The sequence below is a fragment of the Schistocerca cancellata genome, chromosome 5 (assembly GCF_023864275.1).
Source record: "Schistocerca cancellata isolate TAMUIC-IGC-003103 chromosome 5, iqSchCanc2.1, whole genome shotgun sequence".
In the NCBI taxonomy this organism is placed as follows: Eukaryota; Metazoa; Arthropoda; class Insecta; order Orthoptera; family Acrididae; genus Schistocerca; species Schistocerca cancellata.
Genome location: NC_064630.1, coordinates 2,932,823 through 2,950,607, shown reverse-complemented (window position 1 = coordinate 2,950,607; position 17,785 = coordinate 2,932,823). Strand labels below are relative to the sequence as shown.

Sequence of the window (17,785 nt, the reverse complement as noted above, 5' to 3'; positions counted from 1 at the left end):
CACGATAAAAGACAGACTGACAGGCATAGGATTAAAAACAGCATCATCAAATGTCCTTAGTGAGGTTTGTCAAATGGATAAAACGAAGAACACGAGCAGCTGCTCGTGGGTCATCCACTAAAACTGCATCTAAAGTACATGGCAGGTTAAGATCGAGACGCAGTGTGTTAAAATCTGGACATGACATTAAAATGTGGCGGACCGTCAGCAATTGCCCACAGGGGCAAAACGGCGCCGGTGCAGCCGTCAGCAGATGGCGATGGCTGAACCGGCAGTGTCCAATTCTTAACCGGGCCAAAACTACCTCCTCCCGCCGAGAAGGGCGTGAGGAGGACGTCCAAGCCACGGGAAGAGGTTTCAAGGCCCGAAGCTTGTTGGCTGTAAGGGCAGCCCAATCGGCATGCCACAGCGATAAAATGCGCCGACAAATAACCCTACTAAAATCTGACGAAGGGACACAACAAGAAGCTGTCCGAGGCTGGAGGACCGCAGCCTTGGCCGCGGCATCTGCAGCTTCGTTCCCAGGGATACCGACATGGCCAGGGACCCACATAAAGCTAACCGGAGAACCAACGTCCGCCAGCTGCCGAAGAGAGCGTTGGATCCGGTGCACGAAAGGGTGAACCGGATACGGATCACTGAGGCTCTGGATGGCGCTCAGGGAATCGGAGCAGATGACATAAGCAGAATGTCGGTGGCGGCAGATGTAAAGAACAGCCTGGTAGAGGGCAAAGAGCTCAGCTGTGAAGACCGAACAATGGCCATGGAGCCGGTATTTGAAACTTTGTGCCCCGACAATAAAAGAACACCTGACCCCGTCATTGGTCTTAGAGCCATCTGTATAAATGAAAGTCATATTGATGAACTTCGAACGAAGTTCCAAAAAACGGGAGTGGTAGACCGAACCGGGGGTAACCTCTTTTGGGAGCGAGCTGAGGTCAAGGTGAACGCGGACCTGAGCCTGGAGCCAAGGTGGCGTGTGGCTCTCGCCCACTCGAAAGGTTGCAGGGAGTGAAAAATTAAGGTGATGAAGGAGGCGACGAAAGCGAACTCCAGGGGGTAGCAGGGCAGAGACATACAACCCGTATAGACGGTCGAGAGAGTCGTCAAAAAAGGAACGATAAGACGGATGGTCGGGCATTGACAGTAGCCGACAGGCATACCGACAAAGCAGTGTATCGCGCCGGTAGGTGAGTGGCAATTCGCCAGCGTCAGCATGAAGACTCTCGACGGGACTAGTATAAAATGCTCCGATCGCAAGTCGTAAACCCCGATGTTGTATGGAGTTGTGGCGGCGTAAGATGGATGGCCGTGCAGAGGAGTATACGAAGCTCCCATAATCCAGCTTGGAGCGGACGATCGACCGATATAGACGAAGTAGGATGGTTCGATCCGCTCCCCACGACATACCACTGAGAACACGGAGGACACTTAAAGAACGGGTACAACGGGCGGCCAAATATGACACATGTGGAGACCAGCTAAGTTTCCTGTCAAATGTAAGGCCTAAAAATTTGGTTGTCTCCACGATTGGGAGAGCAACGGGACCGAGTCGTAAGGACGGTGGGAGAAACTCTTTGTAGCGCCAGAAGTTAATACAGACCGTCTTCTCGGCAGAAAAACGGAAGCCATTGGCGACACTCCAGGAGTAAAGACAGTCAAGAGAACGCTGAAGACAGCGCTCCAGGACACGTGTACACTGCGCGCTGCAATAGACGGTAAAATCGTCCACGAAAAGGGAGCCTGATACATCAGCTGGGAGGCAATCCATTATTGGATTGATCGCGATGGCGAAGAGAGCGACGCTCAAAACTGAGCCCTGGGGCACCCCATTCTCCTGGCGAAAGGTGTCGGACAGGACAGAACCCACACGTACCCTGAACTGTCGATCCATTAAAAAGGAACGAATAAAAAGAGGGAGGCGACCGCGAAGGCCCCATGTATGCATGGTGCGGAGAATGCCCGCCCTCCAACAGGTGTCGTAAGCCTTCTCCAAATCAAAGAACACAGCCGCGGTCGGGCGCTTCCGCAAGAAGTTATTCATAATGAAGGTTGACAAAGTAACCAGATGGTCAACAGCAGAGCGGCGCCTACGAAATACACATTGTACATTGGTAAGTAGGCGTCGAGACTCGAGCAGCCAAACCAATCGAGAGTTAACCATTCGCTCCATCACTTTACAGACACAGCTGGTAAGCGAGATAGGTCGATAACTGGAAGGCAAGTGCTTGTCCTTCCCCGGCTTAGGAATCGGGACAACAATAGACTCGCGCCAGCATGCGGGAACATGTCCCTCAATCCAGATGCGATTGTATGTACGAAGAAGAAAACCTTTACCTGCAGGAGAAAGGTTCTTCAGCATCTGAATATGAATAGAATGAGGCCTGACGCGGAGGACCGTGATCGGCCAAGTGCGTTTTCGAGTTCCAGCATGGTGAATGGGGCATTATAACTTTCACAATTCGAGGAGCGGAAGTTAGGTGGCCTAGCCTCCTCTGCCTGTTTGCGGGGGAGGAAGGCAGGGTGGTAATGAGCGGAGCTCGAAACCTCTGTGAAAAAGCGGCCGAAGGCATTGGAGACAGCCTCAGGGGCCACAAGGACGTCATTCGCGACCTTCAAGCCAGAAACTGGTGAGTGGACCTTAGTGCCAGATAGCCGGCGCAGGCTACCCCAGACAACAGAAGAAGGAGTAAAACTGTTGAAGGTGCTTGTGAAAGCAGCCCAGCTGGCTTTCTTGCTTTCTTTAATATTACGACGACACTGAGCACGTAATCGTTTATAATTGATACAATTCGCCACTGTAGGGTGGCGTTTAAAGGTGCGTAAAGCACGTCGACGAGCACGTAAAGCGTCTCTACATGCTGCGGACCACCAGGGGACCGGTACGCGACGTGGAGAAGAAGTAGGGTGAGGGATGGAATATTCAGCAGCAGCGAGAATGACTTCCGTGAGGTGTGCGACCTGATGATCGCAGCTTGGGAAGGTTTGATCCTGAAAGGTCGCCCTGGAAGAGAAGAGCCCCCAGTCTGCCTTGGAGATGGTCCAACTAGAGGAGCACGGAGAGGGGGTATGCTGCAGGAGATGGATAACACACGGGAAGTGGTCGCTCGAATACGTATCAGAAAGTGCATACCACTCAAACCGGCGTGCAAGTTGGGGAGTACATATAGAGAGGTCTAAATGGGAATAGGTGTGAGATGTGTCTGAAAGAAAAGTAGGGGCGCCAGTATTGAGGCAGACAAGATTGAGCTGGTTGAAAAGGTCTGCTAACAAGGAGCCCCTCGGGCAGGATGCTGGAGAGCCCCAAAGGGGATGGTGGTCATTGAAGTCTCCAGTTAACAAAAATGGTGCAGGTAGCTGAGCAATAAGTTGCATCATGTCTGCCCTGGTAACAGCAGATGACGATGGAGTGTAAACGGTACAAATGGAAAACGTAAAAGTGGGGAGAGTAATGCGGATGGCAACTGCCTGCAGGCCGGTGTGCAACGTGATGGGATCGTAGTAAATATCATCCCGGACCAGCAACATAACCCCTCCATGAGCTGGGATACCTACCACAGGGGGTAGGTCAAAACGCACAGAGGTGTAGTGTGCCAAGGCAATTTGATCGCATGGGCGTAGCTTCGTTTCCTGGAGGGCTACGACGAGCGGACGGTGCAAGCGGAGCAGCAACTTCAAGTCCTCTCGGTTGGAGCAAATGCTGCGAATATTCCAGTGAATAAGTACCATCGTAAGAAAAGGAAGATGAAAAAAGGGGTCACCTCGAAGGCCACTGAGGGCATGGCTTCGAGCGAGCACCGCCGCCGCTATCAGTAGGCGGACAGTCATCGTCCATTGGGTCCATAGGTTCATCGGCCATCTCGGGAGGATGGCCGGGAGGGGGAGCTTCCTCCGCCGGTGAACGGCCAGATGTACGGCTACCAGCGGTGCGGCCAGGCGAAACGGATGACGGCCTGGAGCGGCAACCGCTGGGTGGCGCAGGAGAAGAAATGCGCCGTGGCGGAGAAGGAGAACTGTGCTTCCTATGAGCCTTCTTGGAAGGACGTTTGGTGGAAGTACCGGTCGAAGGCTGGGAGGTCGAGGTACGTAGGAAGTCTGCACGGGATGGTTCCTTCTTGAAGGCCCGTGCATCTGACTTCGCGGTCTTCGTCTTAGCAGAAGCTGATGAAGGGGCTGGTGTCTGTGGGGTGATGGGAGAAAGAGGAGACGTCGAACGCGCGATCTTAGCACTGGCCGAACGGACGACCATGGTGCTGAAGGTCAGATCGCATGTCTGGGTTGCCACCTCCCTGGTAGTCCGAGGAGAGGCGAGGACAATACTGTATTTCCCCGCTGGGAGCAGCGCGGGCTTCCTACTAGCCAATAGCTTGCGAGCAGCCGAGGTGGACACTTTCTCTTTGACCCGAATTTCTTGGATACAGCGTTCTTCCTTATAGACAGGACAGTCGCGGGAGGATGCGGCATGGTCACCCTGACAGTTCACACAACGAGAAGACGGAGGTGGACAGTCACCCTCATGGGCACCCCTGCCACAAGTGACACATTTAGCCGCATTGGAACAAGACTGTCAAGTGTGATTGAAACGCTGACACTGGTAGCAGCGCGTAGGTGTTGGGACATAGGGGCGAACAGAAATAACCTCGTAGCCCGCCTTGATGCGCGATGGCAGCTTAACACTATCGAAGGTCAAGAAAAGTGTCCGGGTCGGTACAAGGTCATTGCTGACCTTTTTCATAACCCTATGGACAGCCGTCACGCCCTGCTCAGCGAGGAAAGATTGAATCTCCTCGTCAGTCAATCCGTCGAGGGAGCTAGTATAGACTACACCACGAGATGAATTCAAAGTTCGGTGGGCCTCCACCCGGACAGGGAACGTGTACAGGAGTGTGGCCCGAAGCAGTTTTTGTGCCTGAAAGGCACTCTCAGTTTCTAGTAATAAGGTACCGTTACGCAACCTGGTACAAGATTTGACAGATCCGGCTATGGCATCTACGCCCTTCTGGATAACGAAAGGGTTGACAGAGGAAAAATCCTTTCCGTCCTCAGATCGAGAAACGACGAGGAACTGTGGGGCAGGCGGTAGTACTTTTGTCACTGGTGGCTGGTCACGTTTCCGTTTTTGAGCAGAAGTTGAGAGAGATGGAGTAGAATCCATTGCGGAGGAATCCCCCATGATTGCCAGCGTCTCCGATGGCGCGCTCCTTCCTTGTGGGGACCCTCTCAGAGGGCACTCTCGCCTTAGGTGAATGTTTACACCTCAGGTCACACCTCCCGAGAAACAGACGGAGGGACCAATCGGCATGGTCAGAAGGTATCAGCTCAGGCAATCACCCCTCCCCGGGCCTGGCCTTTACCAGGGGGTACGCGCGTGCCTTACATGTCTACCCAGGGCGGGGAATTACGCGTTACCCCGTCACCGGCTACGCGTGCGAACGCGTGGGTCAGCCTTCAGGCACGCACAGGGATGAAGGAAGAAGAGGAAAAAGAAGAGAGAGAGGGAGAAAGAGGACAGACTGTCTCAAACGCCGAGGCGGAGACCAGAGAAGGCAAGGAGAAGAAGGCAATGAGAAGGCAAGGAGAAGAAGGCAATGAGAAGGCAAGGAGAAGAAGGCAATGAGAAGGCAAGGAGAAGAAGGCAATGAGAAGGCAAGGAGAAGTCAAGGGAAAGAGTAAGGAAGACAGTGAGGTGGAGAAGAGCAAAGAAAGGAACCAACCAAAGGAAGGAAGAAACGAGAAGTGAAAAACCAAAAAGACCACAATTATAGGTCGTGGAACCGTCCGTCTCCGGACGCAGGCGCTAACTACCCCCGTGAGGGGGATGGACTCCTTTTAGTCGCCTCTTACGACAGGCAGGAATACCTCGGGCCTATTCTAATCCCCGGACCCGCAGGGGGTCTGACAGGTTGGTGTTAGTGGGAAGTATCCAGATAACCCGGACGGTGTAACACTGTGCCAAGATGTGCTGGCCGTGCACCAAGGCATGTTTAGCCACAGGGTGATCCTCATTACCAACAAACACTGTCTGTCTGTGTCCATTCATGCGAATGGACAGTTTGTTGCTGGTCATTCCCACATAGAATGCTTCACAGTGTAGGCAGGTCAGTTGGTAAATCACGTGGGTGCTTTCACACATGTCCTTTGATCGTGTACACCTTCCGGGTTACAGGACTGGAGTAGGTGGTCGTGGGAGGATGCATGGGACAGGTTTTACACTGGTGGCGGTTACAAGGGTAGGAGCCAGAGGGTAGGGAAGGTGGTTTGGGGATTTCATAGGGATGAACTAAGAGGTTACGAAGGTTAGGTGGACGGCGGAAAGACACTCTTGGTGGAGTGGGGAGGATTTCATTAAGGATGGATCTCATTTCAGGGCAGGATTTGAGGAAAAAACATATACAGACACCAGGTCTGGTCTGTATATGTGTGGATGGATATGTGTGTGTGTGCGAGTGTATATCCATCCCTTTTTCCCCCTAAGGTAAGTCTTTCCGCTCCTGGGACTGGAATGACTCCTTACCCTCTCCCTTAAAACCCACATCCTTTCGTCTTTCCCTCTCCTTCCCTCTTTCCTGATGAGGCAACAGTTTGTTGCGAAAGCTTTGAATTTTTGTGTATGTTTGTGTTCGTTTGTGTGTCTGTCGACCTGCCAGCACTTTCATTTGGTAAGTCACATCATCTTTGTTTTTAGGTATATTTTTCCTACGTGGAATGTTTCCTTCTATTATAACCATATATTGATGAGGCAACAGTTTGTTGCGAAAGCTTGAATTGTGTGTGTATGTTTGTGTTCGTTTGTGTGTCTGTCGACCTGCCAGCACTTTCATTTGGTAAGTCACATCATCTTTGTGTGTGTGTGTATATACACACACACACACACACACACACACACACACACACACACACCTAAAAACAAAGATGATGTGACTTACCAAACGAAAGCGCTGGCAGGTCGATAGACACACAAACATACACACAAAATTCAAGCTTTCGCAACAAACGGTTGCTTCGTCAGGAAAGAGGGAAGGAGAAGGAAAGACGAAAGCATGTGGGTTTTAAGGGAGAGGGTAAGGAGTCATTCCAATCCCGGGAGCGGAAAGACTTACCTTAGAAGGAAAAAAGGACGGGTATACACTCACTCACTCACTCACACACACACACACACACACACACACACACACACACACACGCATCCATCCACACATATACAGACACAAGCAGACATATTAAAAGGCCCTCTGACCTGGCACAGCTGTTTGGACTCGCGGGTTTTGCCACCGGCCGAATGGTTGCCGGCAGTAATCAAGAATACCCACAGTTGACACATCCGGGTCATCTGCACAGCTCAGGGGAGATACTGCAACGTGTCGACTACCCGCAACCTCGCGTGGGCGGCTGTGCATCCGGTGTGCCTCCACCATCCCCGCCCCCTCCGTCTGCCTGGCCATCTCCAACAGCGTGGCCAGTGTCTGGTCTTTTCCTCCGCAGCTGCCGACATTTTCACAACTGTGTCCTCTGCTGTGGGTGCCCCCTTCAGCTGTCGGAGACCCAGAGGGATCCTGGTGGGATCACAACTCACTTGCCATCGCAGCCGACAACTCCTCCGCTGCCACCTTCATCACAGCTGGCGCCACCTGTTCCACCGCCTTCACTGCAACATCCTTCCCTGAGGTTGGACTCAGGATTTGAAATGGACCTGCATGAGCATCACCTGTCATACCATATGGCCTCTGACAGGGGAGAGGAGGAGAGGAAGGGGGGGGGGAGGGAGCAAGGGCACTGCACCTGTCCGCACTCCTCCGACTGTATACACTGATGGCAGTGTGTTGCACGACTCAACAACATACATCAACCACACACAGAAGAAATGGATGTGAGCACAGAGCTCACTTCTCCACAAGAACACTGTTTTTTTTTCTTTTCTTTTTTGTAAAATGCATAATTTTACATTTCTGAACACTTACAGCAAGTTGAACATCGTCTGCAAAAACAATGAGGTCACTATTAATATCGTCTGCAAGGCCATTAATGTATGACATGAACACTTCTCTAGAGCACACCTAAAATTCCTTCCATGTTTGTTGATGATTCTCCATTCTAAATAATATGCTACAGTCTCCCTACCAGAAAATCCTCAATCTAGTCACAAATCTTACTTGGTATCCCATACACCATACTCTCGATAAGAAAGTGTAAGTGTTGTACTGAGACAAATGCTTTACAGAAATCAAGAAATATTGCATATACCTCATTGTCTTGATTCACAACTTTTAGGATAACATGTGAGAAAAGTGAGAGTTAGGTTTTGCATGATAGATGTTTTTGGAAGCTATCCTGCTTTCGTAGAGATCATTCTGTTCAAGATACTTCATTATGTTTGAGCTCAGAATATGTTCCAAGTTCTACAACAAATTGATGTCAAGGATATTGGACAGTAGTTTTCTGGATCACTTCTACTACCCTTCTTGTAGACAGATATGACCTGTGTAGTCTTCCAACTACTGAGCACAGTTTTTCGTTTGCGGAATCTATGATGGATTATAGTTAGAAGAGGGGCTAGCTCAAGTGCAAATTCAGCACAGAATCTGATAGGGATTGCATTGGGCCCTGGAGTTTTGTTCAATTTTAGCAATTCCAGATTTTTTTTAAACCACTAACACTAATATCTATCTTACTCATCTTCATTGTGATGTGACAAGTATTTGGGGCAAAACCTAGGATTTTCCTTCGTAAAAGATCATCTGAAAACAGAGGTCAGCATTTCTGATTTTGGTTTGGTACCTTCAATTTTAGTTTCTGTCTCGTCCATGAGTGTCTGAACTCTGCCTTTGGAACCACTACAGCCTCTACACATGACCATAATTCCTTTGGGTTTTGTGAGAAATCCTTTAATAAAATTCTACTCGCCAAACGGCGGCAGAACACACACACATAAAAGACTGTTGTGACTGGCAAGCTTTCAGTGCCAGTGGCTCTTTCTTCAGGCAGAAGGGTTGAAGAGGAAGGAAGAAGGGTGAAGGTAAAGGACTGGAGAGGCCTAGGAAAAGGGGTAGATTTTGGGAAAGTCACCCAGAAACGCGGGTCAGGGGAGACTTACCGTATGGGATGAGAAGGAAAGATATTGCTGGGGAGTGCTCTAAGGTTTTCAAAATCTCATCTGATGCACTCCCCAACAATCAGTCTTTCCTTCTCATTCCGTACAGTAAGTCTCCCTTGACCCGTGGTTCTGGGTGACTTTCCCGAAATGTACCCCTTTTCCTAGACTCTCCGGTCCTTTTCCTTCACCTTTATTTTTCCCCTTCAACCTATCTGCCTGAAGGAGCCACTGGCTCTGAAAACTTGCTCATCACAACAATCTCTTATGTGTGTGTGTGTGTGTGTGTGTGTGTGTGTGTGTGTGTGTGTGTGCTGCCACTGCTCGGTGAGTGGATTTGTTTATCTATATTTTTGTTGTTATACTTTATATAATATTCTACTATAGTTGTCATGGAAGGCTTCTGACATTGTCCCCTTGGTAGCAAAATATGTGTCGTTCAGCATCTGTAGACCTATGGTTTGTTTTACATCTATTTGCTGTAGTCTGTTTCTACAGATGTTTCTTCAAAGTGACTATATACCACGAAATGTCTCTCTAATCATGAACTGTTCTACTAGGTATGTAACTATCAAGTGCATGGTCAACCATTCTTCTAAACCTGAACCACAGTTCTTCTACATGCTCCTCTCCATGGCTAAATATTTTGAGTTCTTTATTGAGATATGCCAATCCTGTCTCTTTATCCAGTTTGCTTAACATATAAATCGCTGTAGTCCTCAGAGAAGGCATTTATTGATGTTTTGCAGACTCTCACCAGGCCCACTACTTACAAAACAGCAACTTTCAGAACTGATTGTTGGAAGATTAATATCTCCTCTGACGATGATAGTACGACTGGAGAACTTACGTGCAAGTAAAGTTAAATTTTCTCTCAATTTTTTGGTTGTTTTTATACATGAGTCTGATAGTCAATAGAAGAATTCTGTTACAAATTTACACTCGATACTGCGTCTTGCCCAGACAACCTTGCGCGCAGATTTGCTTTCTAGCTCAGTGGATTTGAGTTTCTTGTCAACTGCAGCAAATACACTACCTCCAGTTACCATTAGTCTATCCTTTTAATACATACACATTAGTCTATCCTTTTAATACATATACTTAGATTTTCCCCAAATAGCTCACAACTATCCGTTTCAGGTTTTAATCAGCTTTGAGCACTGCTTTTTACGAGTACTTCAATTTTAGGAGTACTTTAAATTCTGGCACTTTGTTATAAATGCTTGTGCAGTTAATCTCTAAAACTTTAATACTATCATCTGTGGGCAGCTCTTCTTTGGATCTTATACTGACTCTTCCAGGTCCCCTACAGCTACTGTTATCTAGATTGGATGGAGAGTCACCTAATCTAAAACACCTTTTGTGCATCCCACACAGTCAGTTGCCTGGGTAGCAGCCTCTGATGTGTAGTGCACATCCCCCTTTTAGGGGGACCCTATCATTCTCAAGTCTACGACTCAAGTGCACGAAGTCGCAGCCTCACTTGTTTCAGAACCTTCTTAGTCTCTGGTTTAAGTTTTCCACTCAACTCAGAACCAGGGGGCCATGATCAGTTCTGGAGATAATGCTGCAGATCATGAGCTTTGTTGAAACTTCCTGAGGGTTGCTGGTCTTCTCAATCTTCTCTGCCAGTCACTGGAATGATACGCAGACAACTGGTACCATTTGTTCCAACATGCACCATAATCTATTGTTGGTTGCACCCTGTTTCCTCAATGGCTGCCGAATAGCCTCTTCCACATGGTGAAGAAGGCCTACTGGCATACACACTGAGTGCACCTGGTGTTCCTTCCTATCCCTTCTGCCATTTCAATGATGGTACCATTATTTGCAGGACATCTGAACTGCTGACAGTAGACCACTACTCTGTTGCATTTGCCTCCTGTTGACACACAAAACAGAATGATTCCCTATGGATGAAGTGTCTCTCATTGGCTCAGTTTCAGTTTAAGACAGCACCTCAAACTTGTTGGCTAAGGGCATCGTTACAACACCCTGAGTCATTCCCGGTCCTCGTCCATCCCGTGCAGGCGCCTAGCCCTAACACTGACACGACACTCATAGCCAAGTGGACAAGTAGTGACAGACCTCATACCTCCTGTAGAGGAGACAGGATCCACACAAGAGGACAGTACTTGAGGTAGCACTGGTACTTCTCGTACGTGAGTTTTGACAGCCCTCTAAACATTACCATTCACAGCAGATTCCACTCCTTTGGCAGTAATCAAGACAATTTTCAGCTACTTATGAATGTCAACTAGCTTATTCTGTGTTTGAGAACAGCAAGTCAGACTGCATTGTAGCTGGGGTGAGGCTTGTCAATTGTCTCGGGACAAACTGCTTTACAAGATTCAAGGTGATTTTCATCGAACTATGAAAACTACAATACCAGCTGCTACGGATGTAGAGAGGTGACATACTGTAAGGATATACCCAAATAAAGTGCTAGCTGTATGCTTCAGAAGTACAGCTAAAGAATTGTATCTGATTCTTTGTCCAATTCACATCTGAACATGCAGCATGGAGTGTTTTGAGTGAGATTAGGCTAATTTCATTTCTTTCCACATTTGTCATTACACGCACACTGTAGTGATTTGAGGATTTGTGTGTAAATTCTAGAACCATTCAGCCTTCTACCGTCTCGAACGCACGATATTCTGGATACGAGTGTGGGATGGTAGAATTCTACCTATATATGACGGTAGTATCTGTTCCCGAAAGAACAGTTAACGTGGATGACCATGCAGCTTTGCTAGAAATGAAATGATAATTACATGGACGCCCTCACTGCAAACAGTTCATCAACGCCTGTTTGCAGCGAGGGTGTCCATGTAATTACCATTTCATTAGAATTCTACCTACTGTTTGTGTGCGCAGGTTTTAAATCAGTCACGGGAAGAAAGCAGACGCGGTGGTCGGACAGCGCCGACTGTTACCTGTCTGGCAATCCATAGGTGTTTTAGTGAGTGTCTAAGGAAGAACTATGGAGTTTATATGCAGCTCTGTGCTTAGTGTGTCATTGACTATTATTATTAAAACAAGAACAGTTGAAAAAGGTACTCTTGTAGAATCTTCATGCAACCTTGTTAGAGGCAAGACTCATTTTATGATTCATGTTAAGAAAGGTCATGGTATCCAAGCCAACTTTCTTTCAACTGTAACTCAATTTTTTTCTAACGTCCAACTGTATCAGAGACTTGCAGGAAGTTACCTATTCATGTGGAAAGTGAGACTTTTATTGTGTACGGAGGTCAAATACAGCATTAGTTGACGTAAAGTAAAGTATGCATGTCTACTTATTTCATAAGTAGAAAGTCTACAAATTCCTGTACCTAGCGTTATTCAACGGAGAAGAAGTCAACAGGGTTTCCAGCAGCCGGCTATACAGTAAAGAAGAGTGGCTGCAAATTCCAAGTAAGTCACCTCGTAAAGAAGTGGAAGGTGGTTTGGGGGAATAAGCTGATACAACCCAGATCCACACTCACACTTTAAGTCGTCAGAACACTCGAACTCGGGACCTTTCTTTCAGGAGTGCTAGTTCTGCAAGGTTCGCAGGAGAGCTTCTGTAAAGTTTGGAAGGTAGGACACGAGGTACTGGCAGAAATGAAGCTGTGAGGACCGGGCGTGAGTCGTGCATCGGTAGCTCAGATGGTAGAGCACTTGCCCGCGAAAGGCAAAGGTCCCGAGTTCGAGTCTCTGTCGGGCACACAGTTTTAATCTGCCAGGAAGTATCACATCAGCGCACACTCCGCTGCAGAGTGAAAATCTCATTCTGGAAACATCCCCCAGGCTGTGGCTAAGCCATGTCTCCACAGTATCCTTTCTTTCAGGAGTGCTAGTTCTGCAAGGTTCACAGGAGAGCTTCTGTAAAGTTTGGAAGGTAGGAGACGAGGTACTGGCAGAAGCGAAGGTATGAGGACTGGGCGTGAGTCGTGCATCGGTAGCTCAGATGGTAGAGCACTTGCCGGCGAAAGGCAAAGGTCCCGAGTCCGAGTCTCGGTTGGGCACACAGTTTTAATCTGCCAGGACGTTTCATATCAGCGCACACTCCGCTGCAGAGTGAAAATCTCATTCTGGATACCTTTTATACTGTTAAATAACTGAAGAATTTGTTCAACACCAGGCAAAGAATTGACCCCCTAATGTAAGCTACAAAATTGCTTGCTTCCAAACAGTGCAATTAACAAAAATAGCATTATGATCAAAATTATAGACAATTTTAGTCTTGTTTAGTTCAATATAGAATAACATGCAAAAAAAGTATCAGTTTAAAGTCTGTGGAAAGTATGAGATAACAAAGTTAAAATTCACAATCAGGTTCACAAAATAAATAAATAAATGATCCAATTTTCAGAGCTTCTCCAAAATTTTGCAGGAAAAAACTATCTGCCTCAACTAAAGAGTAATACGAGATTCAATAACAGCACTGAAGTAAATGTCCTGCCCTGTGTTTACAGTGCACATGTGTTGAATGTTAATTCCTGTTCTTGAATCACAGAGACATCTTTTTACTCATTACCAACATGTTAAGGTAATGATGATCACACACAAACAATAATAATTCATGGTTTTTATTAAATTGTGCCTACCATATAGCTTTAACTTTGCCTGACTCATTCAATTAATAAACTTCAGCCTATAACTCATTTTAAAAAGTAGTACATAACAATTTACTCAAAAAAAAAAAAAAAATACAAAAACTGTAATACATTACTCTATGTTACTAATACAAACCAGAATATATCGAAAACGCAACCACAGGCAGACTCAATTAAGCACACTAAATGAACAGTTAAACTGATTAATAAAATGTAATAGCTGTATGTGACACACAAACTTAAATATTGTGTTTAAGTAAAGCGGCTTGAGTAGCATTAAGAAATTTACAAAAGTCATTCACAATAAACAAATAGAACAAACCTGCATGATGAAATATTGTTTTCTTAACATTCTTCTTAAGGTCGAATCCAAAAAGATAATGTGCTAGGTTGGGCTGAGGATGACAAAGGCACTGTTGCAATAACTTAATAATTGACAGTTTTGTCTGTGCTTGTACACTCAAAACCTCTTCACCATCCACATTCTGTGGAACAAAGAAAATATGACATTCAGCAAAAAAGGATACATTATATTTTTAATGTATGGGAGATTCTACCATATGCATTTTTGAACCTCTACAACTCAAAGTACAAATTAATGACACTGTAGCAAGCACTTTTTTGTTTCTGTGGAGGTGGAGTTTTGTGAGTGCGGGGAGTAGTGAAAAGGCAGGAGGGCAGATGAAGTAAGAAGAAGACTAAAATGGAAAAGTGGCAGAAGAAAAGTGGTAGGGAAGAAAATCATCGGGAGATTCTTACTGGACTGCGCTGAGCAACAAGTCCACAAGATCTATCTATTGCCAGTATGGAGATACTTATTCTCGTTTTCCATTATTAAATGGAGCCAGCCTCATTATGCCAAGAGAGCCAATGCAACAAAAGTGTAAATAATATATTTTGTATTTGTTATGGCTTTTGCAATGATCAACAATGAAATGACAAATGAAGAATCATTATTGTTCCAAGCAATAAATTGTACCAAAGCAATGAATTGTACCATACAAAAAGGAATTACTGAAAAGTGTAACTTTTTCTTTGCTCTAAAGTCTACATCTACATCTACATCCATACTCCACAAGCCACCTGATGGTGTGTGGTGGAGGGTACTTTGAGTACCTCTATTGGTTCTCTCTTCTATTCCAGTCTCGTATTGTTCGTGGAAAGAAAGACTGTCGATATGCCTCTCTGGGGGCTCTAATCTCTCTGATTTTATCCTCATGGTCTCTTCGCGAGATATACGTAGGAGGGAGCAATATACTGCTTGACTCTTCGGTGAAGGTATGTTCTCGAAACTTCAACAAAAGCCCGTACTGAGCTACTGAGCGTCTCTCTTGCAGAGTCTTCCACTGGAGTTTATAGGTCATCTCCGTAATGCTTTCGCGATTACTAAATGACCCTGTAATGAACCACGCTGCTCTCCATTGGATCTTCTCTATCTCTTCTATCAACCCTATCTGGTACGGATCCCACACTGGTGAGCAATATTCAAGCAGTGAGCAAACAAGTGTACTGTAACCCACTTCCTTTGTTTTTGGATTGCATCTCCTTAGGATTCTTCCAATGAATCTCAGTCTGGCATCTGCTTTACCAACGATCAACTTTATATGATCATTGCATTTTAAATCATTCCTAATGCCTACTCCCAGATAATTTATAGAATTAACTGCTTCCAGTTGCTAACCTGCTATATTGTGGCTAAATGATAAAGGATCTTTCTTTCTATGTATTCGCAGCACATTACGCTTGTCTACATTGAGTGTAATGTGCTGCAAATACATAGAAAGAAAGATCCCGTATCATTTAGCTACAATATAGCAGGTCAGCAACTGGAAGCAATTAATTACATAAATTATCTGCGAGTAGGCATTAGGAATGATTTAAAATGGAATGATCATATAAAGTTGATCGTCTGTAAAGCAGATGCCAGTCTTGTTAATCTCAATAAAGTGGTGAAGTAGAAATACAGATTACACAGAACAATGGGTGGTACAGGGAAGGGGGAGGGTGCACACAAAGTACAAGTCCAGTTACTCTACTTGTGCTTCTAGCAACTTCAGCTTTACACAGCTTTGTGATGTGCGCCAGGGAACTGTCATTATGTGTGCACACACGTGGGTAGTAACCGATACGAGTCAAATGTGGCTTCTTAAAGATACAGTTTTAATACCTGTGTAACATTACAGTAAAAAGAAGTAGTAGACAAGTTCACGATCGAAACCCTTCGAGACACGTGAAGTCGGGAAAAAACTAAAAGCAGTTCTTCACTTGTCACTGGACTGACACTTCTGAATGTCAGTCGCTAGCTGCACACTGCTTTGCATGTGAAACATGCACACCATTCAGTGCAACTGTACACACGATGTACTCCCATAACCTATAAACTAAACTAACTACGCTCCATCTGAACAAGCCCGAAGATCCGACAGTCTGACCAACCGCCGTGTCATCCTCAGCCGATAGGTGTCACGTGGTGAGTACATCGCTCTCCCGGCCGCTGTCAGCTTACGACTGGCCTCGCGAGGGCTGAGTGTGCCCCGCTTGCCGACAGCACTCTGCGTACCCAGACAGCCACCCAGCCAAGTGCCAGCCGAGGCCGACAGTGCTCAATTTCGGTGATCTGGCGAGAACCGGTGTTGTCACTGTGGCGAGGCGGTTGGCCCTGTAAATTATACTGTACGAAAAATTGTTTGCTAGCTTTCGGGAACTGAGAGGTGTGGGGTCCCGTTCTTTTTATCTTCCTACAGTTATTGGGAAGTCATCGTGACTGCTTACAAAATGCTTATTAAAATACACGTTGCCGTGTATTCTTCTCAGGTGCAGCATTTGTTAAGCGTATTCATTCCCGGACTGGTGACGTTCGACAGCCGTCGCCATCCTCACAGAGGAGATCTGCCCCTCAGTCAGCAAGTGGCCAGACCTTGAAATATTTTTTGAATGTCCTCTCTTCTTTTAATAACCACTGAAACTTGCATAAACTGTTAATCTTTCAAGTCTTCAACTGGAATCCAGTCCAGTCAGATGGCATCTTCCTTCAGCCCTGGATTACGTCATTCTGTTAACTAACCGAACCTGATGGTATATTTGGGAATGTAAATTTAGTGTCTATTTCATTATAGACAAATTACAGATTAAATGTCCATGTCTCTGGCTCTGAGCACTATGGGACTCAACATCTTAGGTCATAAGTCCCCTAGAACTTAGAACTACTTAAACCTAACTAACCTAAGGACATCACACACACCCATGCCCGAGGCAGGATTCGAACCTGCGACCGTAGCAGTCCCGCGGTTCCGGACTGCAGCGCCAGAACCGCTAGACCACCACGGCCGGCTGTCCATGTCTGCCCAATAGAATCCCTCACTCTTTGGCAGGACTAATAAACTAAGAGATGGTAGAAGTTTAATCATATATGCTACTGAATTTCTCTGGCGTTTTTCAGCTTAAATTTGAGAAGCTTCTTTATGTGTGTTGTTGTGGTCTTCACTCCACAGACTGGTTTGACGCAGCCCTCCACGCTACTCTATCCTGCGCAAGCTTCTTCATCTACAAGTAACTATTGAAACATACATCCTTTTAATCTGTTTAGTTTATTCATGCCTTGGTCTCCATCTGTGATTTTTATCGTCCACGCTTCCCTCCAGTACTAAATTAGTGATCCCTTGATGCCTCAGAACATGTCCTACCAACTGATCCCTTCTTCTAGTGAAGTTGTGCTACATATTCTTCTTCTCCCCAATTTTATTCAGTACCTCCTCATTAGGTACGTGATCTACCCATCTAATCTTCAGCATTCTTCTGTAGCACCACATTTCAAAAGCTTCTGTTCTCTTCTAGTCTAAACTAGTCATAGTCCATGTTTCACTTCCATACAAGGCTACACTCCACACAAATTCTTTCAGAAAGCTTCCTTAGACGTGATAAAATCTTGCCCGGAATCCAGGTACCGAAGTCATTAACTAATCTCTTTGAACACACAATGCTTTATCATCACATTTAATAAATCTGAAATGCACAAAAAAATCCATGCCAACAAGCTTACTTGTCATACATTTGATTCACAAAATCTAAACACTGGCAGAGTTCCATAAGGTGTTTTGTC

The 17,785-nt window shown here is 46.2% G+C and overlaps 1 protein-coding gene across 1 annotated transcript in view; it reads right to left on the bottom strand.

Moving 5' to 3' along the window:
- Positions 1 to 17,785, bottom strand: part of LOC126187706 (nuclear pore complex protein Nup205) — a 277,609-nt gene that overhangs the window by 99,762 nt on the left and 160,062 nt on the right. The window contains exon 18 of the mRNA XM_049928949.1: positions 14,009 to 14,171. Within this exon, the coding sequence (XP_049784906.1) occupies positions 14,009 to 14,171 (163 nt within the window). The remainder of the gene's footprint in view (positions 1 to 14,008; positions 14,172 to 17,785) is intronic.